Genomic DNA, 26,565 nt, shown 5'->3' with positions numbered 1-26,565 from the left:
TAATTCCAGCAGTGTGCACGTGGCCACCTTCACTTTTGGAGTATTGTGACATTGTGGACTGTTCATCAATTGATGTCTCATGGCTGTGCCATTGTTCCTTGGAGATTCCTAAAACTAAAAATATAAATATATATATATATATATGTGTGTGTGTGTGTGTGTGTGTGTTACTGACTCACGTTGGGGGGATAAGTGTGCATCCTGGGGAGCGGTAGGGTGGAATACTGGCACTGACTGGGCTTATAAACCAGAAAGTGCTCTGAAAAAAGTGGACCAAAATGGTAAATCACTGCTTACTCGTATGACCCTTCGTAAGGTTGGAAACTGTTATAGGAAAAGTGTTCTTGAACAAATTATTAAGCTTTCTCTTACTAGACCTACTGATGAAGGTATGTACGTTATGGGCATGTGGTTTAAGGGTGGGTCTAGCTATCCGACCCATCAATTTTTCTTACGGGATCTAACTATCTCCTCTAATTTTACTGATCCCCTTTGTGCACTGTGGCGTTCTAAATACCCTTTGCTGCCTGGACAGAAAAAGCTTGACATTGCCGTTACCATTTATAAGGGTAATTACACATGTCATGTCTCCAATCTGATACAGGGTAGTTTTGTAGGTAATTTTCCCCCAGGCTATTGTTCTGTCTTGGATCATAGGTATGCCCCATTGTTGCAGCATCAGATTTTCACCTTAGGTGATATTTACTGGCTCTGTGGAGACTTTCGGCTCCGTGTTAAGCTACCCAGCCAGTGGATAGGCCAGTGCGCTTTAGCTAAGGTTATCATGCCCCTGCATATCCTTTCTGAAGGGCACCCTTCCTATTCATATGGTTCTTCCTCTCCTCTGTCTCGACATAAACGTGACCTCCTTGGTAGTTTTGATCCGCATGTATACATAGATGCTATAGGGGTCCCAAGAGGGGTCCCAGATGAATTCAAGGCCCGAGACCAGGTTAAGGCTGGGTTTGAGTCCCTTATTACTATCAATAAGATTGCTGATTGGATTAATTACATTTATTATAATCAGCAACGCTTTGTGAACCACTCTAGAGATGCCTTGCAAGGTATTGCTGATCAGTTAGGCCCCACTTCTCAGATGGCTTTTCAAAATCGCATGGCCCTGGATATGATTCTAGCTGAGAAGGGGGGTGTCTGTAAAATTCTTCCCAGTACTTTATCTCGGAGAGGGTGAGATCCAGAAGGCCTGAGCATGTGCAGATGCTCAAGGCTCAGCAGCAGACCGGCGGCAGGCACTTTTATCACCAGCGGTACAGGGGTAAGGACAGGGCCAGTCGGGGGGTGGGGGGGGAAAAGAGGCGATAGAAGTGCCGGTGGCCTCGGGGGGGGGGGGGGCAATACTGTTGGTTCCTGCGGTTGGGTCGGGTTGGGTGGGGGCTCGCAAATCGAGTCAAAGCTCGGTTTACGAGTCAAAAGTTTGCTGAGTGTTTTGCTCGTCTTGCAAAACACTCGCAAACCAGGTTACTCGTTAATCGAGGTTTGACTGTAATCTCTTTTTCCAGTGCAATAGGCGAGACATTTTAACCATAGGGATGTACAAAAGCAGTTCCCCAAGAAAGCTAGTGTGGGCTTGCTGCACCGGCGGTTAAGACCGAGGACCCAAAGTCTGGTAGCAACATCCATTCTGTAGAACTTGGCACACATGTGAAGAGAAGACCACATTGCTGCCATGCAGATCTCAGGCGAAACGGATCTAGCTTCGGCCCACAAAGAAGCTACACTCCTGGCAGAATGCGCCTTAACAGAAATAGGGGAGGGTTGCCCCACAAGAATGTAAGTGGACGAAATGGCTCTAAGGATCCACCTGAAGATCAGAGCCTTAGAAGCAGGAGAGCCTTGCATAAAAGAATGAGCCAGCACAAATAGGTGGTCAGAAAAGCAAAACTCATTAGTGACCTCCAAATAATGCAGGAGCACCCTGTGCATGTCCAACTTCTTCAGCAGACGATCCTTATGCTTGGAACCCGTCGGCTAAACTGAGCGCCGACAGCTTGTGGGTCTTAGCCTTGACGCAGCCTATTGCGAAATGCTGCCTACCCTTGGTCAGCAGTGGACCAGGAGCAGAGATCGAGGAAAATCAGAAGTCAAATGAACAGCGTTTTCAGCAATTCGCTGGACAAGAAAAGTTATTTGTTTACCCTTTTCTTATCGTGTGGCCCGGATGATGGAACATTCCAAAAAAATATTGTTGCCATCGTATGTCCCATGGCATGGGATATACAGTACACCTTCTACCTATCATTTGTTCCATCTATTGGGCTATTGTGTTTACAATAGCTGTAAATGATAACAGTGAATAATACAAACCTTTGCTAAAATAATTACGATTGGAACCAGCATAACGTAAAATTTATTACGATAGGAAAAGGTTAAAGTTCTCATGCATATCAGTTTCAGAAGTTCATAAAGTGCACTGAATCTGCGGGACACTGATTGAACGTTTGTAAAATATTTTTTGAATAGTTGAAGTTTTTTCTGATGTGCATGAAGATAATCAAGGAGGTGGCTTCCCTATGCAAGTAAATATACTGTGGCAGGGATCTGAGGCTTTTTCCTCCTTTTAATAACTATTTGAATGATTGTTTGGAATAATTGTAAAAATATTACGTAAATACACTGGTCAGATAAACTGGTCTTCTGACGGCAAACAAAGGGATATATTAAACTGTGGAAAAAATTCTTATGAGAGGTATTCTTCTGGAAGTATAATTAACTCTCTAGTATATCTGCATACATTTTTGCTTTGATTGAACCCAACTATTTACCCTTCTTCATTGAGAATATTGACCATTTAAACCCACTCTCTGTTTTCTGTCTTTCAACCAGTTCTCAATCCATAAAAGGACATTACCTCCTATCCCAAGACTTTCTAATTTCCTCAGAAGTCTTTCATGAGGTATTTTGTCAAATGCCTTTTGAAAATCCAAATACACAATATCAACCCGGTTTACCTTTATCCACATGTTCATTCTCCCCTTCAAAGAAATACAGTAGATTGGTGATGCAAGATTTCCCTTGATTAAAACCATGTTGGCTTTCTCTCATTAATCCATGTTTATGTATATGTTCTGTCATTTTGTTCATTATAATAGTCTCTACCATTTTGCCCGGCACCAATATCAGACTCGCCAGTTTATAATTTTCTGGATCACCTCTGTGAGTTCTTTTTAAAAACTGGCGTCATGTTGGCCACCCTCCAGTCTTCTGGTACTATGCTGATTTTTAAAGAAAAATGACAAATTACTAACAATAGCTCTACAAGTTCATTTTTAAATTCTATCAGCACTCTGGGATGTACAATATACCATCCAGTCCAGGTGATTTGCTACTGTTCAGTTTGTCAAATTGACCCATTACATCATCCAGTGTTACAGAGATTTGCATGAATTTCTCCGATTATCAAAATTGAATACAATTTCTGGCACCCTTAACTTCCCCGTATCTTCCTCGGTGAAGACCGAGGCAAAGAATTCATTTAATCTCTCCACTATGTACTTGTCTTCCCTGAGAAACCCTTTTATCCCTTGGTCATCTAGCGGTCTAACTGATTCTCTTCCCAGCTTCTTGCTTTTAATATAACTGAAAAGATTTTACTGTGTTGTTTTTTTTGCTTCCAGCGCGCAATCTTCTTTTCAAGATCTCTCTTCGCTTTCCTTTTGACTTGACATTCCTTGTGTTGTTTACAATTATTTTCAATTGGATCCTTCTTCCAGTTTCTAAAGGATTCTCATTTAGCTCCAATAGCTTTCTTCATCTCACTCGTTAACCATGCCGGCTGCCATTTGGTCTTCCTTCCTCCTTTTTTTAATACTTGGAATATATCTAGTCTGGGCTTCCAGGATGGCATTTTTAAATAACATCCATGCCTGCTCCATGCCAGAACCCACAGATCCAAGGAGCCAGGTACAGTTTATTTTGCAACAGTCCAATATTTGTAAATCCATGTAAAACATCCTAAACACTTTGTTCTTTGGTCTTTAAATCTTTGACTTGCTACCAGGTCCCTGTTTGGGTGCCATTTATTTAGCCCTTGTCTACCCGGATGTTGGCAGAAAGGCTACACGAAGTTATTTATTTGTTTGAGGACCAAAGCTGGGACCAATTTGCAGCTGGAACCCCCATAACAAGCAAGCATCAGACACTCCTTTAACTCCTTCAAATAATTGTAGGCCACACCAATGGTTAACAGTCCAACTCCAACTTTACTCTTCTAAAAGGTCGAAAGGGCATTTTCTTGAACACAGAAACAAAACGTTGCAAGAACAAATTCAAATCCAAAAAAACTCTCCCCTTAGGCTTCAGTTATGCCAATGCATTCAAAATTTGGACTGCACTGGCATGAGAATCTCCACGTTGGACGGATTCTGATCAGATGGTTGGGGATCATCAAAAGACAAATTTGACACTATCTCACAGACCTTAAATCTCCTCTGGAGTTAGGGCTATTTTCAACTAGCCCCCCCCCCCCCCCCTTTCAGAAATCCAAGCACCGAAGTTGATTTTTCCTTACCTGGCTTCCAGAAACTGCTGGAACCCACAAACTGGGTATCCGACCCTCTTCTGGAGCCGGCAAGTCTGCATACTCTCTCTGAACTTCTGTTGACCTTCCCCTCTCTGTGCAGGTGCAGACAGAATTAGTAAACAGTCATATTTAAACAATAGGCAGCCCTAATGTCTAGGGACTGCAACAACCTACAAGCTGCAAAAAACCCACAATACTGATAATTTTAAACCACTTCAGTATGTGAAGTATGTGCAAAATCATCTATAGAGCCAAATACTTCACGACTGTTACAATTGAAATATCCAGAGAAACCTACTGCAGTACAAAGATTAAAAAAAAAAATCAAAGAAAGGATCCCGCTGGTGGTGACATACAACCCAGAGCTGGAAAAACTGAGAAAAACTATAAGAGACCCACAACCATTATTACAGCAGGATGAATTACTGAAATAAATATTCCCAGTTCCACCCATGCTGGTTTTCTGACAGCCATCTAATCCAAAGCAAAAACTGGTAAAAAAAAACACACTACCAACACAAACTCACAGGGAAAAGAATGGAACACATCCAAACTGCAAACTTTGCCAACACATTTCACAGGACCCTATAGTCTCTAACATGGGGAAAACATTCAGCATAAGGAAATCCTTCACATGCTCATCTTCCAATGTGCATCTATCATTCAATGGATAAAGTGTAAAGAAGGGTTCTACATTGGAGAAATAAGCCAGATGGCAAAAACTAGGATTAGTTTACACAGATATATTAAAAACTGCAATGTCAACCAGGATATCACCTCTGCGTAATGTACTTCAACAAACCAGAACATTGCATCAATGATTTTATGGTGAGAATACTGAAAGGAAATTTTAACACTCCAGGACCGCAAGACTTCTGCAATCAAAATGATAAAATATTTTGACACTCACAAAACAGGACTTAATAAGGACCTTGGCTTCCTTTCACATTAAAGGCCATGAATCGTTCTGACTTTTTCTCCTTCTCAGTCACCTGCCCCATATCTTTCTGCCTGTCTCTCACCCACACTAACTACCAAACTTAATTAAATATTTCCCATCATACCTGCAACAATTTATCATAGCGCTCTGCAGACATAAGAAAGCGTCCATCCTCGAGCTGCATCTCTCTGTTCTCCAGCAAGTTGTTTAGCACGGGTAAAACGTTTCGCTCAGCTTTCTCTAAGCCTTCCAACACCAGGATCCTGCCTTCTGTGGCTGCACGAACAGCACACTGCCAGTCACAAAAGAAAATAATGCACCAGTGAGATCAGAGTATAAGACAATGCAGTAGTTCATATGGATTCAATGTGTATATATACATATTCACACTACACACACAAAATTGTCAATCAAAGAAATGCAGTAGCTCAAATCTATTTTAACCTTTCACAAAAAATATAGTTATTGCTGTGGATATAACACTGTTGCAATTTAATTGTATGAAGCACCAGAAAAGGGGCACCCATCTGCAGCATTTTAAGAAAGAATCTTTGCATGCATACTTTTAATAGAATTAAAAAGGAAGCTGAATTTATCATATAACCTTGGTTCGTGTGAGAGAATATAAAGTATATAGGATGCTGTCCTTCTCACTTAATCCACTCCATCATTGCATCAGAGCCACCTTAAAATCCACAATCCCATCCAAAGGGGAAGTGACATGGGAGGGGTGGAGCTAGGAGGGCACGGTCCAGGAAATAAATAAGCTGAGGCCATAACTAGGTTAAGGAGGCTCAGAGGAAAGCAGCAATGTTGCACAGCATGTGCTTCCACTACTTATGAACTACAACTGCTACAGTAAAGTAGAGAATGACACAGTGACCGTTAGCAGCGGGTAACTGTCGGAACGAGGGAAACAATTAACTGGTTTCCGCAGGTACGGGGACAAGGTCATTCACTGCCCCGTGGAGTGGTGAATAGCCTTACTCCTGCAGTAAAGGATCTGCTGAGTTGCCTCCTTCCTTCCCCTCTGGATCAGCAGCTCCTCTCGCAATCGCGAGTGCAGCAGCAACACCCCCCCCCCCATGAGTCCAGCAGCAGTACCAGCACTTCAAGGGGTACAGGCAACACTGATGCCCCAGCACTCCTAGCACACTTCAAAAGATGATCGATGCCAATGCTTTCCAGGCTTCCCTCGACATTCAGCATTGTGGTCTCTCTATGTTCATGAGGATAACATTGAATCATATGTGACCAAGGTGTCAAAGTCCAATGCTGACCAGTCCCTGCTATCAGCACCCAATATTGAGGGAGGTGAAGACCTCCTCAATGTTGGTGCATTTCCAGTGGTTGATACACTCTAGGCAGTCATCAAGGTAGATGCTTCTGGGGCCAGACGTTACGGTAGGTATCCTGCAAATAATGGGATTGTTGGATAGGCTTGAGTGAGCTTGGACAGCAACTCCAGCAGTTGGAACCTAGGACAGTACCAGCTTAAGAAGACAAAAAGTTACTCCTGCTGAACCTGATGCGTTTTCTCTGTCCTCAACTGCATTGTTAAACAGAGAACAAGAATCAGCCTAGTGGTGAGGTCATAGGCACCCGATGCACCAACTGTGTGGGTCCGTCTTAGAAATCACCCAATTACATTGGGCACATCTCTTGAAGCCACTGGGGGTCTTCTTAGACATTAAGAATCATGGCCAAATTAAACTCCCCAATCTTGAAAGTAAAAAGGGGCAAAACTAACTGAGGGTGGTGCTCAGGCCTAAGCAGGCCTAAAGAGCCACGAAAAAGAAAGAAAACAAAGGGCCAAAAATAACTAAGAATTAACAGGGAAAGGTACAGAAACTAACACATTGATGAAAATAAGTAAAAAAGGATAAAACCTTGCACAGGAAGACACTTGAGAATTCAAGGAAAACATGCTCTAAGGGGAGACCACAAAGATGTGTCCTCCTTGCTCCGTAGAAGAAACTGATGGATCCGCACTCACACGTCAGGCTTGAAGGCACCCATGCACCTGCAGTAGGATATTGTTAGAACTTTCTTTAACTAACACACACTAGGCAGCTTCCACACTGGGCTCCGTAGGATTACATTACCCACATGTGAGAATACAACTCGCCTGCATGTCCTCAGAAAATATAAAGAGTAAGGGACACACGGTGAAGATAAGTAATGTGGGTCTAGCTGTGTAAATATAGTTGTTTTCTTTCTTACTAAAAGAATGATAGAATCATAAGAACTATCATAATAACTTAGACATGGATCAAGGGATATGCTTTTGTATGGTGTCTCTTGACATTTCTGCTGTGTTTGATTCCTTAGACCCTGAACTTTTATTACCGAGACTTACACAACTTAGGAATGCTGGACCAGTATGGAAATGGCTTAGATCATTCTTTGTAGACAGAAAAATGTGTGTTTGCAGCAATGGAGAGATTTCACGTGAATTTTTAGTTAAAAGAGGTGTTCCGCAGGGATCTGCACTATCTGCGACTCTTTTTAACATCTTTTTCTCCCCTTTAGAAACACAGAAACATGATGGCAGATAAAGGCCAAATGGCTCATCTAGTCTGCCCATCCGCAGTAACCATTACCTCTTTCTCTCTCCGAGAGATCCCATCTGCCTATCCAAGGCCCATCTGTTGGATGAGATGAGGGTATTATTACATTACATTATATTAGTGACTTCTATTCCGTCTTTACCTTGCGGTTCATAGAATATATGCTAATGATGTTCAATTTGAAGGAATCTGGGACTGGTTTTCCTAAGTGTTGAACTAAGTTTTCTCTTTAATAAAGTGCTGAATTATGTTTAGCTGCAGACCTAACTTATCTGATGTTCTAGCCTGCCTGCACTGGGTGTTAGCTTGGACATTCAAACTTCTTATGGCTATCTTAGCATAAACGACATGTAACAGAAAGACTGCAGGGCTTAGATAAGTGACCTGCTAATGACCTGCTAGTGTGAGCTTAGCATCAATGATTGTTAAGAAAAGTAACACGTGAAAAGTTTTTTCTAGAATTCAGTTGTATAGCCAGAAGAATGTATAAATATCTCTGTATCTTCCTGTTTTCGGAGCTCAGGAGTCACATATGTATGCTAATAAACATCTGTGCTTTCTTCAAGTCTCTAAGTTTTGTGGCTGCCCAAAGTGACCTTTCAAATTCTTTTTCAAGATTCAAGATTAATGAGCGGGTGAGAAATTAACTATGAAATTAAATGATTATATGAGTAGGATCAATAGATGGATGTTTGATAATGGGTTGCAGCTAAATGTTGAAACAACTGAAATAATGATTATAGGTGAGCAGCAGGAACATCTTTGGCCATCTGATTACCATTAGCAGTGTTTTCCCCAGAAATTTTTTCCAGCCGGGTGGCATAAAAAAGTAGCCGGGTGGGGCGGGATGGGGAAATTTGGTGGTGGGGAAAATTAACCCCCTCTTTTACTAAGGTGCGCTAGCATTTTTAGCGTGCGCAAACGCCTGCGCTACATGGGAAAACTAACGCCAGCTCAATGCTGGCATTAGCATCTAGCGCGTGTGGCAATTCTTCCGTGCGCTAAGCGCACGCTAAAACCACTATCGTAACTTAGTAAAAGGAGCCCTAAATGTGTACTATTTTTATTAGTTAATTATTATTATTTTCCAATGCTCAATATGACTTTCTTTTTTAAGGTTTGACACTTGTGCCAGAATATTTTTACTAAATTTAAGAAGTATTTGCCCTCTTTCAAATGGTATAGAGGTTAAAAAAGGGAAAGGCGTTAATGAAGTCATTAGGTTCAATCTAGCCATTTATTTCTGCATGAATTTAAACAACTAAAAAAAAAAGATAAATATAGCTCATCCAGTCATACAAGAAATGACTGTACAGCAGGGGTGCCCACACTTTTTGGGCTTGCGAGCTACTTTTAAAATGACCAAGTCAAAATGATCTACCAACAATAAAATTTAAAAAAAACCCACAAAGCACACTGTACGCAGAGAAAATGTTAATTATCATTTATATTCCGCGGGTTTTCAAAGAGGTCAAGGCAGACGATTCTATGCAATGTCACCTCAGGAACAACTATACAAAAATAGACAAATATACCCCCTCCCTTTTTACTAAATCTCAATAGCGATTTTTAGAGTAGGGAGATGCACTGAATGCCCTGCGCTGCTCTCGATGCTCATAGGTTCCCTGCGCTAAAAACCGCTATTGCGGTTTAGTATAAGGGGGCCATAGTGCAAAATATAGACAGCAGATATAAATTCTCAAAACAGACACATTTTGATCACTAAACTGAAAATAAAATCATTTTTCCTACCTTTTTGTCTGGTGATTTCATGAGTCTCTGTTTGCACTTCCTTCTTCTGACTATAAGTCCAATATTTTTTTCTTTCTGCCCCTCCCCTTTTCTTTCTGTCTCTCTCTCCCCCTGTCCCCCCAAGCCATCGCGCCAATTTCTCCACTTCCCCGATTCTTTCCCTACCCCCTAAGCCACCATGCCGATTTCTCCCTGCTTCCACGAGCCAGGCCAGGAATGTACAAGCGCCGGACTCACAAGACTTCACCTCTGATGTCAATTCTAACATCAGAGAGGAAGTTCCAGGCCAGCCAGGCAGCGATTGGCTCGCCCAGAACTTCCTCTCTGACGTCAGAATTGACGTCTGAGGTGAAATCTTGTGAGTCCGGCGCTTGTACTCGCCTGGCCTGGTTCAGGGAGGCAGGAAGAAAAAGATTGCCAAGGCATCACGATCAACTCACATTGCCTTTGCGATCTACTGGTCGATCGCGCTCGAACATTTGGGCACCCCTGCTGTTATGGTATCCTGTTCTGACCTGAGGAAAGGGGTTTAGTCCCCAAAAAACTGCCTTATTTCCATTTCCTATTTATAAGCTTTAATCAATAGATACAATACTACTTGATTCTACATAAAGCAACAAAAAAAATTTTTTCTACCTTTTGTCATTTATGCTTTAATCATCTTGTCTTCACTCTTCTTTCTAGCCAGCATCTGTCCGCTCTGTCTTCCATGCAGCATCAGCCCCTTCCATCCACTGTCTGCCCTCTCCCCGTTCCATATGGCATCTTCCTTCTTTTTATGCTCCTTCAATAAACTATCTATCCTGTGCTCCTTCTCTTCTCCTTTGTACATGATTGATTTCTGCTCTGCCACCTCTCAATTTTTCTCTCTCTGTCACCACCCCGTCCCCTATGCTCTGGCATCTCTCTCTTCTCCTTTCTTTCCTTCACACCCCACAGACTGGTATCTTCCCTTCCCTGATTCTGGGAAACAGAAGTAGGCAGGACCCGGCAGAGAGGAAGGCCTGAAGCTGACAACAGCAGTGAATTGTAAATGCTGTTGCTAGCCAAAGAAGTTCATGACACCAGGCCAAGCACCCGGGGCAGACTGCTACTCTCCCCCCCCCCCCCCACGACCCTCCTATCTTTCCCTCCCTCCCATCACGAGACTCTAAACAGCACTGCTCTACTCTAAGCAGGCTGCTTCAGGGCTTTCTCCTGCCATGATTCCCTCTGGCACATCACTGATGAGGGAAGGAGGTAAAGGAGGGTAGGATCGGGTTGGGGGGGGCGCCCGGGATGTTGATGAGGTTGCTACTGCCAGCGAATCCAGCAAGATTAAGGCCCCAAAGCACAGCACTGGCGGGCCCCTCCTGACCATTTTGGGCCCTAGGTCTGTGCCTACTGGGCCTATCCTTTAATCCGGCCCTGCTTCCCCCCCCCCATATGCCCTGACATCTCTCTCTTCCACTCCATGGTATGGTATCTTCTTTCCCTCCCTCCCATGGTCTTTGCATCTCTTTCCTCCTTTTCCTGATCTTCCTTCTCCCTCCTTCCCTCTCTCTCCCCAATTGGGTGCAGCAGCATTTCTCTTCCCCCTCCCCCCATTGGGTACAGCAGTATTATCAGCATTTCTCTTCCCTCCCCCCAATTGGGTACAGCAGAAGCAGCATTTATCTTCACCCTCCCCCTTAATTGGGTGCAGCAGCATGACTCTTCCCCCTCCCCCTATTGGGTACAGCAGCATCATCATCAGCATTTCTCTTAACCCCCCCCCCCCACACACACACACAATTGGGTACAGCAGAAGCACCAACATTTCTCTTCCCCCTCCCCTCTAATTGGGTACAGCAGCTTTTCTCCTCCCATTCCCCCCCCATCTCACACACCCGGCAGATTCCTACAGACAAAGGCAAGTTGCAAGTTTCCCTTCGTCGCTGACCTATCTCCCAAAGGTCAGCGACGGAGGGAAGCTTACAACTTGCTACTCTTGCTTACTTCGGGCCTTTCTCGTTGCCGGGTCCTGCCTTCGCGGAAACAGAAAGTAGGCAGGACCCGGCAGCGAGAAATGCCTGAAGTAAGCAAGAGTAAGTAAGCTTCCCTCCGTGGCTGGCCTATCTCCAGCATGCTCCGGGGCTCTAATGGTCCGTGCTTCTCTTCCCTACCCCCCCCCCCACGTAACTTCCTGTTTCGGAGGGAAGCCGCTTCGAGTTGTTTGCTGGGTTTGGTTTTAAGTCGGGCGGGAGTCTTTCGGTGGCTCTTCAGGCTGCGCGTTAAGCAGTGGCGACAGCAGGATTCGGCAGATGACAGCTGGGCGGGCATCTAAATTTGCTGGGCGGAGCGCCCGGCTGAAAAGCGCTGGGGAGAACACTGACCATTAGTGAAGAGATCAAAATGATGGGGGTAATCCTCAATGTAAAATTATCTTTTAAGTCTCAAATAACTAAGGGGTCCTTTTACTAAGGCGCGCTAGCCGATTTAGCGCATGCTAAACGTCAACACATCCATAGACTATAATGGATGTGTTAGCATTTAGCATGTGCTAAATCAGTTAGCGCGCCTTAGTAAAAAGGACCCTTAAAGTAGTGCAGGCTGCATACTTCGCAATCAGAAAGCTGCTCCAATTAAAAAAAATCTTTATCAGGTTGGGATTTCAGACAAGTCTTACAGACACTAACGCTCTCAAAGCTCGATTACTGTAATGGCATTTATCTGGGTCTTCCATCTACCCGCTTAAAAGCATTACAAATTATACAAAATTCCATGGCACGAGTTAACGAAAGCAGCACGGTATGAACATATTACACCAGTTTTTTGTTTGTTTGTTTGTTTGTTTTTAATATCATGTTTATTGAGACAAGGAACAACTGGACAGCAGCAGCCAATCACAATACAGCAATACGTACCGGGTATCATACAACATTGAGAGAGATGACATTGCAAAACCCTGGCAAGGTCAAAACGGTAGGTGGGAGCAGCTCGCAGCCCAACAGCCCCCGTCCACTTTTTTAATAAAGGAAACAGCCAGAATCCCCAAACGATTCAAAACCAACCACAGTCATTCACAACACAGTCAAACCAAACGGAACTCACCCAAACACACACCAGTTTTAAAGAAATTACATTGGTTGCCAATCTATCAATCGGGTACAGTTTAAGATTTTGAAAATAATCCATCTAGAGATATATGACACCCTTCCAGATTATAGCCCTAACTTCAAACTTACCGTTCTTCCTCCCCCCTCTTCCCGCCACACAGAAACTACATAACCTACTCTTTACCTCTCTAGAAAGGACAAATGTTCTTACATTGTAACCCAACGTTTTTCATCTCTTTTGTAATCCGCCTTGAACCGCAAGGTAATGGCGGAATAGAAATCTCTAATGTAATGTAATGTAATTATATGACCAAATGCTTGAAAATATATAAACCTAATAGAGTTTTGGGATCAGAAAATAGGACGCTGTTAGATGCAAGAATAAGAGACGAAATTAAGTATGCCTCCACTAGAAAGTCTTGTTTTTCAATTGCGGCTCCAGTGCTTTGGAATTGTCTGTCTGGAGCAATACATTTTTGTAACAATGCTATTTTAAAAATTACTTAAGGCTCATTTTTTCGTCTTAGCTTTCAGCTGTCCCACTGATATCCAATAAAATGTTTGAGAATGACTACAATTTTTTTGTTGAACCATATAAACAAAACAAAACTGATTGATGTTTATAATGTATTGGAAAATGAATGGTAAAATTTGACCTATACTGTGTATGTTTACTTGTAAGCCACTTAGGCGATAAGCGGATATTAAAGTTCTTTAAATAAATAAACAACCTTTAAAATGTAAAATTGTTAGTAATCTGTTATAAAAATTCCTCTGATCTACCAGTTTTATCAATATAGTAAAACATACCCTACACATACATGTGAATAGACAGATGTGTATTCTTTTCTCTCATATATACATACAAGAGATACACATAAACACGGCAATCTGTCCCTGTTGGAAACATTTCAGGAACACTGCAAAATAATATCACCAACCCCAGCCAAAGAATCTATAAATAAATGACTCTTACTAAGCTGAATAATTCTAATGAGCTTTTACAACAGATGACATTTTCCTTTAACGGAAAAACTACAACAAACAAGAAAGCATAGCAAATAAACACCATGTTACTGGCACACCTGTGCTCCAGTGCAGAACAAAGACACAAATACAAACATGTTTTGCACACTGTATGTGTGTTTATAACCATATATAAAACTTTCTATAAACAAATACAAAATATTTTGATAGTACTTAATATGCCTTAAAATACCCAACTTACTATTGATATGCTACAGGGATGTATTAACAGAGGCACAAGATATGCCTTATTCTTGCCTTTATTTATTTTAATTAAGATGCAGGGTAACCAGGACAAACAGTATAAAATCAAGAACGAACATTTTACAAATATGAACCACCAGCCATCATAGTACAACATTATTTTGATTTTTGTTCCCCCACCCATCCCCCTCCCCCAACTCTGAAGTGCAAATGTAGAGGTAAACATGCTGTGTCCGTCGAGAACTGTATGATCACTTATGTCATGTCCTAACCTATATTATGAATGTACTCGTGTAACCCATTCTGGGCTCCTTAGGGAGGATGAGCTAAATAAATAAACAGCAAACAATCCAAATCAACCATTCAATATTCTGCTGCGTGCGGTAGGAGATAGTATATTCCAAAATGGCTCCCAAATGGTAGTGAGAAGACCATCCCCGTCTAGAGTTCCAGTCCTCCAAAGCAAAGCATTCCAAAGTTAATAAAGCGATCATGCAGGATCGCCAATGAGACAGTGTTGGCGGATCCGGGTCCAGCCACTTGGATAAAATAGCCTTCAAACCCAACAACATTGCTCATTTCAAAAAGAACTTCACACTCACAGGCCGCAGGTGCTCTACATCAAATGTCCAAAATAAACTACAGCAATTTAAATGCCACCAGATTTTTCACATTATCTGTACATGTCTTTAAAATTCTTGCCTAGATTTTAATGGTTAGATGAGAACAGATTGTTGCTGTTAATATTATTGTATAATAACTTAAAAAGCAGTGCTTAAAACAAATACAGTATATACTGTACACTAGAGCTTCAAAAGCTGTACCAAAAGAGCACATATCAACCTTACAGTAGTGCATAAGAATATAAGAATAGCCTTACTGGGTCAAACCAATGATTCATCTAGCTCAGTATCCTGCCTTCACAGTGGTTAATCCAGGTCACAAGTATCTGGCAAAAACTTAAATAGTAGCAACATTCCATGCTACCAATTCAAGGCAAGCAGTGGCTTCCCCGTGCCTGTCTCAACAGCAGACTATGGACGTTTCCTCCAGGAACTTGTCCAAACCTTTTTTAAAACCAGATACATTACCCATGCTCACCACATCCTCTTGCAGCACATTCCAGAGCTTAACTACTCTCGGAATCAAAAAATATTTCCTCCTATTGGTTTTAAAAATATTACCCTGTAACTTCGAGTGTCCTTAGTCTTTGTAAATCTCGATGCAGTAAAAAACTGATCCACTTGTACCCGTTCTACATCACTCAGGACTTTGTAAACTTCAATCATATCTCCCCTCAGTCAACTCTTTTCCAAGCTGAAGAGCCCTAACCTCTTTAATCTGAGGGTGTAGCTATAACCGCTAGGCCACGCCTTCCTCCTTTTCTAGTGCCGCTATATCTTTTTTGAGATAAGGAGACCAGAACTGAACACAATACTCAAGGTGAGGTCACACCATTGAGCGACACAGAGGCATTATAACATTCTTAGTCTTGTTTACTATCTCTTTTCTAATATTTCCAAGCATCTCATTTGCTTTCTTTGCTGCCACTGCACATTGGGTGGAAGGTCTCAGTGTTTTGTCCATGATTGAACCCAGATCTTTTCTATAATGGATTACCTTATTGCGTAACAGTGAGTAGCACTCACAGGTATATATGTAACTGAAAAATGTTTGCACACAACAGAATATTTTTGCTCATGGCAAAACGATCCTTAGAGAAACTATGATTAGCAGTTGTACCACAAGTAGAACTTTAATAAGGCAACACCAGTGCTCCGGCCCATGTACCAGGCAGTTCTGCAGTACACAGCTATTTTGTATATTCCCCATGGAAAAGAAAACAGCTGTTATTCTATATTCATGAGTAAAGCTAACTTTAGAAACAAAAAGGCATAAATATTATCAATGAAGCAAGTGTTTTCCAAATAAGTTCAAGAGAAAATTAGGCACAGCATATCTATTGGCGAGACCTGAAGTTTAAGCTGGTGTTCTCACTTAGCACTTATTTTTAGAATCAACAAAATCAAGAGAACTTTAGAAAGATTTCTGCAGACAGCAACACATTTCACAAATCTTCCAGAAATCCAATTTACACTCTTTCCAAGCTCTCTCATGTTACACTTCAGAAGGTAATTTAAATGGAACTAGGTGTGAAATGGAAGTGTTGAGGTGGGATTGCAACTTGCCTGATCAATATAGAAAGCAGTTCCATCCCGTATCTCTCGCCGTTGTTTGAGATCAGTTTCTGTTGTGTCTCTGGACAGGGCAATATACTCAACTTCTCGTCTGGTCAGCTCCTGTGAATAGCAGTGTGACATTATTACACTAACAAAACCATGAATTTGAACAACATGTCAAAGAAATACATGTCAAAAAAGAAAAAAGAATTGGCTGGCAATCAAACTTTTCCCAAAAGAAAAAGATTGAAAGGAAGAATTTTAATTGGTTTGTTAAACAAACCTCTGATTTAAACCCCGTTATTCCAATGGATATCAGTATGAGCCATTTAAAAGGCGCCCAGTAAGTGTTAAAGGCTCAGGCAGTAACTTTTCGATGACTTGCATCACCTAGACAAAGTCTGGATAAATCTCCAGTGGAGATTTTCACCAGCAACAGCATTATTTGCTATTTCTTGTCAAGCTAAGTATTCATTCTCTTGAATCTTGGGGCTAGCGTGCAATAAGATTGAAACGGGTGTTATTTAAAACTTTTTGAACTGTTACAGGATACAAGTACCATCATAATTCGAACCCGAGCAGGTGTTCTCTTTTGATTGAATTGACTTCCTTCAAGTTCTCTTTAACCGTTATTTAATGAACTGCTAGTCCTTTAAGACATTGACTTTGTATACTTGGACTTATTTTTTATTCACAGGTTCTTATATTTTTCTCTTGGGCAACTTTATATTTATTTTTATTTTTTGCAATCACCATTGTGTATTCACCATTGATACACTGCTTTTTAACCGCAGCACAGGCACTTTTTGCCATCGACACTTTATTCAACAAATCTCGGGAGATTATTTATTGTTTCCCAGAAGCAAATGGTTGAAAGGGGTCTTTGCTTATTTACTTAGTTCCACAGACTTTAAGTCTTTTTCTTTACATTAGGGACAACATGATGTATGAGGCAGCCTTTATCCAGACTTTGTCTAGGTGATGCAAGTCATCGAAAAGTTACTGCCTGAGCCTTTAACACTTACTGGGCGCCTTTTAAATGGCTCATACTGATGTCCATTGGAATAACGGGGTTTAAATCAGAGGTTTGTTTAACAAACCAATTAAAATTCTTCCTTTCAATCTTTTTCTTTTGGGAAAAGTTTGATTGCCAGCCAATTCTTTTTCTTTTTTGAGATTTAGTTTGGACGTTATTGGCTTACAAGTCCTCAAGGGTTCCTAGTGGTTTAAAGAAATACATGCCCAGAAGAAATCATCATTAACTGCAGTGCTTCAAAAAGCCCTGGATAAGTCATTGAAAACAAGACTGAAAGCCAAAATTGAATTAACCTTTTATAAGCACAATTTTCTTCTTCTCTATCACAATCAGGCAATTCTAAAAAAGGTATTCACTTATTCTCAAACTGCTTTTATTTTCCCAAAAACAGCAGGATCGGCAGTAAATCCTCAAAAAATCTATTACCGGAATCCAGGATAAAGCTATGATTTCAAAAAGGAGTGCAATGCCAAATACAAATCTTGTACAACCATTATGACAAAATAGTTTAAGGCTACCTTGACTGCATGGTTCTTTGCAGACCACAAAGAACACAGATTTTTTTTTTTTTTTTTGGGGGGGGGGTTGCAAACTAGAAATGATTCCTTGATTTAAGAGTCATATTTAGTTAAACCTACCACATTATTAACATTTTATTTGCCAGTCTAGCACATTAAGGGCTCCTTTTATCAAGGTGCGGTAGGCGGTTAACGCGCGGAATACCGCGTGTTCAACCGCCTGCCGCGCTAGTCGCATTAGTTGACGAGGCATTCGTTTTTAGGCTTGCCATGTGGGTTAGCGCATGATGAAATGTCCGACACGCTAACCCCCGTAGCGCGCCTTGATTAAAGGAGCCCTAAATTTCTCATTCTTTTCATTTTATTTCATTTATTTACTTACATATCAACTATCTTAACGCAATCCTTAGTGGTAAATAAATGCATATAATCACAAAACATAGTATTAAACAAAAAGACCATCTTAGCCTATCCAGAGGGCTAGTCAAAAACTACCATAAATAAATGTATTTTCAATTTATTGCCAAATACATCCACTACCATCTAACCATGTATGTATCATCTCCAGACATTTATATAGTTGCTCTAAAATTAGCTTCTCCCACCAATGGAATTATCAACAGAGTTATCAACAGAATTATCAACTAGAGTTGGGGGGGCCAGGGAAAGCTGCATTGTACATCCAGACACAGAACATGCACACCACTAGAGGAAGACGTGCTGCACATCCAGAGATGGAACCAAGACACACTGTCACGACTCAACAGCCAGAGATGGAGCCATGTCAGATTGCCATGTAGTCTCCATATGCCCTGACTAGATAAGGAACCATGCAGCACCCACAGGAAAATGGAGCTCTACATCCCATGATAGAGTAGGCAAAAGCAGTCAGGCAGAATCGCATTCCTGCTCCAGAGCTGGAGCTATGTGTAACATCCAGGCATGTCATGAAGAAACCTAGCTGCATCATCAGGAGAAGTGGTCATGCTCCAAGGGGGTGACGCAGAGCAAAGCATCCCGACCAATCAACCAAGGAGAGAGCCCTGTTCCCCTTCAGGAGGGAGAGCAGAACAGAGCTAGGGCACCAGCACAGAACTGAAGACATACTCTACTCCTAGAGATAGAGTTATGCACTACCCCCGCCAACCAAGGGATCCTACACCAACAGGTACCCTGAGAAAGCTAAAACCCAAAACAGCACCATGCTGCACTAGAACAAGATATGCCGAGACACAGTAAGGTACATGGTAGACCTGGAGGAGCTTGTGAGCTTGACCTCCAGATATAGGGCAGCAGCACATGAACCCGAGCAGGCTCAGTACTCAGACACCTGAGGTGGCTCCATCCAACATCCTGAGAAAGCAGAATGCTTGCACTACACCCGGAGATAGAGTCATATCTGTGCTTGAGAGCCCTGCTGAAGAGCTAGAGATGACAGCACACCCACTCTACATCCAGAGAGAGCCATGTTCTAGCACCAGAGATGACAGTGCACTCATTCCACATCCAGAGATGGAGCAATGTTTAAAAGCATCAGAGATTACAGCATGCTCACTCTACTTTCAGAAATGTAGATATGCTCGAGGAACAGAGAAGTCAGTGCTCACTTCACCAGCTCGCATGCTCTACATCCTGAGAAGGAGCAATGCTCCAGAACCAGAGAGGTCAACATGCTTGCTCAACATGCAGAAATGGAGCAATGTTCAAGCACCAGAGATGAAAGCAAGCTCCCCCCACATCCAAAAATGTAGCTATGCTCAAGGACCAGAGATGTCAGTGCACACTCTACATCCTAAGATGGACTATGCCCAAACAGCAGAGGTGACAGTGCACTCACTCTACATTCAGAGATGGTGCAATGCTCAAGGAAAAGCTGGCAGTGTTCTTGCTCCACAACCAGAGACAGCTATGACCAATCACCAGAGACGTCAGCACACTCGCTCTACATTGTGGAGCCATGTTGAAGAGTGTTACCAACGACATCCAAAGGAGGACAGCCTGAGAAGTGTGCACAACACTGGATACTATATCCCAAAAGCAGATGAGACAGCAGATACCAAAAGGGAGCAAGGGAAAGCGACCAAGATGAAAAAGAGTATGGAACCCCTACCTCATGAAGAAAGACTACTGAGACTATGGCCTATCAAAATGGAAAGAGACAACAGAGGGAAGATATGCCAGAAGCCAGCAGAAAAAAAGCGCTTTGGCTTTCTTTATTTCTTTTTTTTTAATTTACGCTTACAGAGAAGTATTCAAGGTGGGTTGGCCCAGATCCTGGATGATAAGTCCATAGCCAGTGAGGAGAACAGACATGAGGAAAAACACTGCTTGCCCTGGGCGTGGCTGCAGGAGCCCTAACGCTAGAGGAAAAAACTCCTGCTCTAGAGCTCACCAACATCAAATGGAATGCTTCCATGAATGGGGGTCCAAATAGGCTGTGAACCCCGGAATCATGCTATGAGGGCTTTCAGCTGCAGATTTGTGATTTCTGGAAGAAAGAGATCAAGAGATTGGAGACTTGCAGAGAAATCACAGGCCAGGCTGGGACAGCAAGCTAAGAAAGAGCATAGGGCAGTCTTTAGTGGGACTAGCAAAACTGCAAGAGTCAACAGAACCTAGTCCACTTGCGTCCTTCAAATTCAATCTCCAGGCCACCCACCAACGCTATCTCTGTTTGCAAGAAGCCTTTGTCCCAATGTCCTTCCTAGGGAAGGCAAAAAGAGGACAATGGCAATGCCATGAAACTAAATGAATAATAAGCTTGCCTGCTACTCGAGACAGCAAGAGCTCAAGGGTCTTTTCCTGATAGATCAAACATGCTGAATTCTCTACTACAGGGAAGAGAATGACAGCATCTCACACATACCAACAAGCCATAGACAGCCAACTTGAAGAGATCTCAGATAAGCAAGAATACCTTCTAAATGGAAGAAAGGGCAGGTGGAGGAGACTGCCAGGCAAATACGGCAAGTCCCACATCACCAAGACCACAGCACGACTGGAAGCTGCTGAAAGAAACTCACACGAAAAGAAAACAAGGGCCAGATGCACTAAACAGGATCAGTAAGACTGCGTGGATCCGCTCTGATCCAATTTTTGGCCGATTCTAAAAGAGCTACTGATGCACTAAAAATTTTGCATGCAAATGATTCGCAGAGAGGTTCATTGTAATCCCTGTCTCTTCCATCCGATTGATCACTGTGAGAGCAACTTGTACACATGTGCCAAGCCAGCAGAGGAAGCCTCAAAGCAGCTTCCTGCCACTCAACTGTTTAGGGGCTGGAAACCTTTTCTTTTTTGTTAATGGGTACAGATGCTGTTTGTGTGTTACACATGCACAATATCTACCCAAATAAAAAAACAACAACCCCCCCCCTCAACGAACCTGCACCGAGAACCAATCCCCCCCTGCACCAGTGAAATTTGGCAGGAGGGATTCCCACTCTCTCCTGCCAGGCACCTCCTCCCTGAACCATCCTCTACCCTCCCCCCGTCCCTCATCCCAAAAAGGCAGATGAAATTTAATGTGGACAAATGGAAAGTGATGCACATTGGGAAGAATAACTCAAATCACAGTTACCGGATGCTAGGGTCCATCTTGGGGGTTAGCGCCCAAGAAAAGGATCTGAGTGTCATCATAGACAATTTGATGAAACTTACCGCACAATATGTGGCAGCGGCCAAAAAAGCAAACAGGATGCTAGGAATTATTTTAAAAGGGATGATTAACAAGAATATGTTATAATGCCCCTGTATCGCTCCATGGTGCATCCTCATCTACAATAAGTTTTAAGTCTGGCCTCCTTATCTCAAGAAAGATATAGCGGCACTAAAAAAGGTTAAAAGAAGAGCAACCAAGATGATAAAGGGGATGGAACTCCTCTCATATGAGGAAAGACTAAAAAGACTAGGGCTCTTCAGCTTGGAAAAGAGACGGCTGAGGAGAAATATGATTAAGTCTACAAAATCCTTAGTGAAGTAGAACAGGTACAAGTGGATCGATTTTTCACTCCGTCAAAAATTACAGACTAAGGGACACTCGATGACATTATAGGGAAATACTTTTAAAACTAATAGGAGGAAATATTTTTTCACTCAGAGAATAATTAAGCTCTGGAACGCATTGTTGTGGTAAGAGTGGATAGCGTAGCTAGTTTTAAGAAAGGTTTGGACAATTTCTTGGAGGAAAAGTCCAGTGTGTTATTGAGACAAACATGGGGGAAGCCACTGCTTGCCCTGGATCGGTAGCATGGAATGTTGCTACTCCTTGGGTTTTTGCCAGGTACTAGGGACCTGGATTGGCCACTATGAAAACGGGCTACTGGACTTGATGGACCATTGGTCTGACCCAGTAAGGCTATTCTCATGTTCTTAGAGATGCCCACTCCCTCTTGCAACCGGATGCCCCCCGAACCTACCCAGTACCTTTTTCACAAGTTTGGAGCAGGAAGGATGTGATCCCACCTGCTCCGAGGCCCACCATGTCATGTTTTGCACTGGGAGGGGCCTAAGGCCCTGATTGTCTCAGACACCTAAGGTCCAAGTCACTGGTGGATGAACATAGGAAACCTTGGACCCCAGCCACCCAAATTATATGGAAGGTAAATTGAGTGTTCCTTCTAGTGCAAAAGCTTGGGGGTTTCTTTGAGGGTTTGTTTGTTTTTGAACTAGCTCCGGCAGTCAGGAAGCTGCCGACATCAAAAGCATGACAAAGAAACAGAGAGGGACCTGTTTCTCAAACAACTTCCCCAGTGGGAATTAACCCAGAGAACTGCACAGAAAAAACTTGGTGGGAAAAGATATTACTGTTGTCATGACAGGAGTCCTGAACTAAAGGCATAAGCACCAGAACAATCCCAGAAGAAACAGGGGAAGGAGGATCAAAGACTCCAAGGAAGAAACAGAGGTGTGACCTAGAGTCCCACACATTCCTCATAAAAAAGAAGCTGCTCTCCTAGGGTTTTTATTTCAAGTCTCTATGTTTTGGGGGGGTGGGGTTATGAGGAGGGAGAAGAGGAGAAAGGTAGCCATGAAAGGGGTGGGGCTGGGTGAGAAGGAACCTGGAGCCACAAGGTATAGCCTAAGTAGAATCTCAAAAAACTTACACCCCCAATGAGTAAGAAACTAAAACAGGAGCTGAGCACACAATGAAACAAGGAACTGCTGGAGACAGAGAATACTGGTTTACCAGTGAGCTTATCATCCTGTATACGACAGAGCTGAGTTTGGTATTCTCTATCTCTGCCTGCTGGTGGATGGTCATAGTCCAATCATCTCTGGATCATTTGATGGTGATGACAAGGGAAAACGCAATCCACTTCACCACTACCTTATTCAACACTACCCTACTCATCTTTAACTAAGTACAATGATCTAATAATATAACTGCCTTGACCAAGTCAAATGCTGTTCACAAATCCAACAACAGCAACAAAACTGGAATATCTTTATCAAAGTGCCAATATCTGATTCAACAACTTGACGATCTTTCTCGGTCCCACTCCCAATATCTTATCTCATCCTTGTGAATCTCTGTGTCTTGTTTTATGGTACAGAAACATTGTTTATTTAATAATTAACTAGAGCTCACATTACACTGTATCAAAAAGTTTTACAAAATTTGCGAGAGGCATAGGATCCAGAGAAATTAGCTTGGAAATGGCCAAAAGATTCGATAGTAAAACCAAAGATTATTAGAGAACTTACATCTGTTAATAAAGAAATGTCCTTCTTTAACTTGTTCTGCAGCTCTTCAAGAACAATATAAAACTTTAACTAAATTGTATGTTTCAATGCATCAGACAAGATTTACAACAGGATCTCAAAGTCCCTCCTTGAGGGCCGTAATCCATTCAGGTTTTCAGGATTTCCCTAATGAATATGCATTGAAAGCAGTGCATGCACATAGATTTCATGCATATTCATTGGGGAAATCCTGAAAACCCGACTGGATTGCGGCCCTCAAGGAGGGACTTTGAGACCCCTGCAACAGATGGAAAGTGTGTAAGATATTCCAAACAAGTAATTTGGCACACATGTTTAGGAAATGCTATCTTTTGAAGGGTGATACTCTCCTATCTGAATGCAATCTTAGGTACCTCCTTATTACTTACTTCAGAGTTGTTTTTATTAGGGGTGGGCAACGATTAAAATTTTTAACTGCATGGTTAGTTGCACTTAATTACAGCATGCAAAGGCAAAATAGGTCAGGACACAGCAGTATTTTCTACTATGTACTGTTAACTCCCCTCCCCACACACAAACTCTCCCTAAACCCTTACTCTTCTCAGTAAGAACAAGACCCCCAAGTCCATTGCTAATACCACCACAGAAATAGGGCCTAAGAAACGTATTACAGTACATTCTCCCATACACCATCAGAACTAGCAGAGCATGAGTTTTATGTTTTGCACTTTGTGATGCTTCCCTTTGATGAGATTATTTAGCTCACAAAAACATAACCTACCAAGTATTGCATTGCAAGAGAACGTCGAAGAGGCCCTGGAGGTCCAATAAGAAAGATGTCTTGTCCTAGAAGATCCTTCTGCATTATCCATCTTAGATGCTGGACAGTAGACTGTGACAAAGTACTGGACACTATAAAATTTAAAAAAGATTAGAACATATATCAATCCAAGATACATGTTATATAGTCTTGCATTTAACTTTTTCCTTGCTCAGAAGTATATTTAATATTTCAAAAACCACATACAAGCAGTAATTAATGTTAAGCCTCTAGAAGTTAAACATTTGCAGGAGTTCATTTTTTTAAATTATTTTTAAGATACCTGTTCATTTCTTTTACATCCCTGGGAATGGAATTGTTATCAAACGGAGAACACATTCCCTCACATTAATTGTTTGGTCCCATGCTGGCTCTTATGTAGCAAATGATATCATATATGCTTCATGAATCATTCTGTTCTCATTTCAAACATTATTTATAGCATTGTCACAAAGATGAGGAAATTAGCTTAAAGAACTTTAAAATAATGGATATTAAGATTTATGTCAAGCTGTACATGTGGTACATTGCCTTGGGTGAATCTCTTCATCAAGGTAGTTAATAAATCCCAATACATAAATAAAATATTGTTTGTTATTATGTACTTTAGATTCAAACAATTTTTATTGATGCATACAATATCAAAAACAACATAAGAGTATCGCATTATGTATAATACAACAACAATGCATCAAATAATATAAAATAAGAAGCATAAATACCCTCCACCTCCCCACCCAAAACCCTCCCCCCCAATGGTATTCTCTAATTCCCTCACTATGACACATCAATACACTCTAGGAAACCCATCTTAAGACCGCACTACGGCCCTGAAATAACACACTGCATATAGGAGCTATAAAGAGATTAGGTTCTTACCTTGCTAATATATTTTCTACTAGATAGGGGTGTCATTCTGGACGAGCGGGTAATATCCCAGTACTTGCGAGCTGTGCAGAAGGAATCCACTCCAGCTTTTGAATCCTTCTTCCTTCACTAGAGGGCTCTGCTGTCCCCCTTCAGTTTGCATCAAAACAAGTGACAGCCCATATAGAAACACATGTGAAGGAGGAGTACGGGCCTCCCCCCAAACTACAATTCTGTTCTGAAAACAATAAACATGTTAAACATTGCCACTGAACAATCAAAACAGTGAACAGACATGCCAAACAGAAACCTTTATGGAGCTCAAATGTTATAGCAGGCATAGGAGATAACCAAAAGGGTGAGGGCTCCAGAATGGCACACCTATCTACTAGAAAAGATATTAGCAAGGTAAGAACCTAATCTCTTTTTCTAATGTAATAGGCGTGTCATTCTGGACAGAGGGAAGTACAAACGTAATCCCAAAAATCTAGGTCGAGACCATTGTGCCGGCTTATTATAACACTGAAGATCCAAAGGCAGCATCCTCTCCTGCCACTACATCCACTCTGTAAGACTTGGAAAATGTATAAAGAGTGCCCTACAAATGTATATAGAGTCGCAGCCCTACAAATATCCTCAGGGGAGACCACCCAAGCTTCCATGCACAAAGAAGCCACACTTATAGTTGAATGCACCTTTAGAGAGACTGGTGACTGTTTTCCACATACTATTCTGATGAAATAGCCCTACGGATCCATCTGGAGACTGTGGCCTTGGAGGCCGGTGTGCAGCATCTAGCATGACTAGAGAGCACAAAAAGATGGTCAGACAGCCTGAACTCTTTAGTGACCTCAAGATATCGGAGAAGTGCTCTTCTCACATCCAACTTTTTCAGAATCCAGTCTTAGAACCTGTGGACAGGAACACCAACAATATGACTTCTTGATTAAGGAAAGTCAAAACAACCTTTGGCAAAAAGGATGGAGCAGTGCACAAAGAAACTCTGACCTCTATGAATCTGAGAAAAGGCTCTCTGCAAGAAAAAGCCTGTAGCTCTGAGACTTCTCACTGTGGTAATGGCCACAAGAAAGACCATCTTGAGAGTCGGATCCATCAAGGACGCTTCCTTCAGCTGCTTATATGGAGCTTGGCTGAGGACTTGCAAAACCACATTAAGGTTTCATGAAGGGAACGTGTGTTTTACCAGGGCCTGAGACGCAGTTCCCCTTTTAGGAATCTGGTTATGTCCGGATGAGATGCCAACAAAGCCTTTTGGTCTCAAGCTCTGAAACAAGAGAGTCCCGCCACTTGGACTCTGAGGGACACCACTGTAAGCCCCTTCTCATGACC

The 26,565-nt window shown here is 42.1% G+C and overlaps 1 protein-coding gene across 1 annotated transcript in view; it reads right to left on the bottom strand.

The window, feature by feature from the left end:
* Positions 1–26,565, bottom strand: part of VWA8 (von Willebrand factor A domain containing 8) — a 428,432-nt gene that overhangs the window by 379,084 nt on the left and 22,783 nt on the right. The window contains exons 3-5 of the mRNA XM_033948297.1: positions 24,310–24,440; positions 16,299–16,409; positions 5,605–5,772 (exon numbers count right to left, since the gene is read on the bottom strand). Of these exons, the coding sequence (XP_033804188.1) occupies positions 5,605–5,772; positions 16,299–16,409; positions 24,310–24,440 (410 nt within the window). The remainder of the gene's footprint in view (positions 1–5,604; positions 5,773–16,298; positions 16,410–24,309; positions 24,441–26,565) is intronic.

The sequence above is a fragment of the Geotrypetes seraphini genome, chromosome 6, assembly GCF_902459505.1.
Source record: "Geotrypetes seraphini chromosome 6, aGeoSer1.1, whole genome shotgun sequence".
Classification (NCBI taxonomy): Eukaryota; Metazoa; Chordata; class Amphibia; order Gymnophiona; family Dermophiidae; genus Geotrypetes; species Geotrypetes seraphini.
The sequence above is the reverse complement of the archived record's forward strand: the minus strand, read 5'-3'. Positions and strand labels throughout refer to the sequence as shown.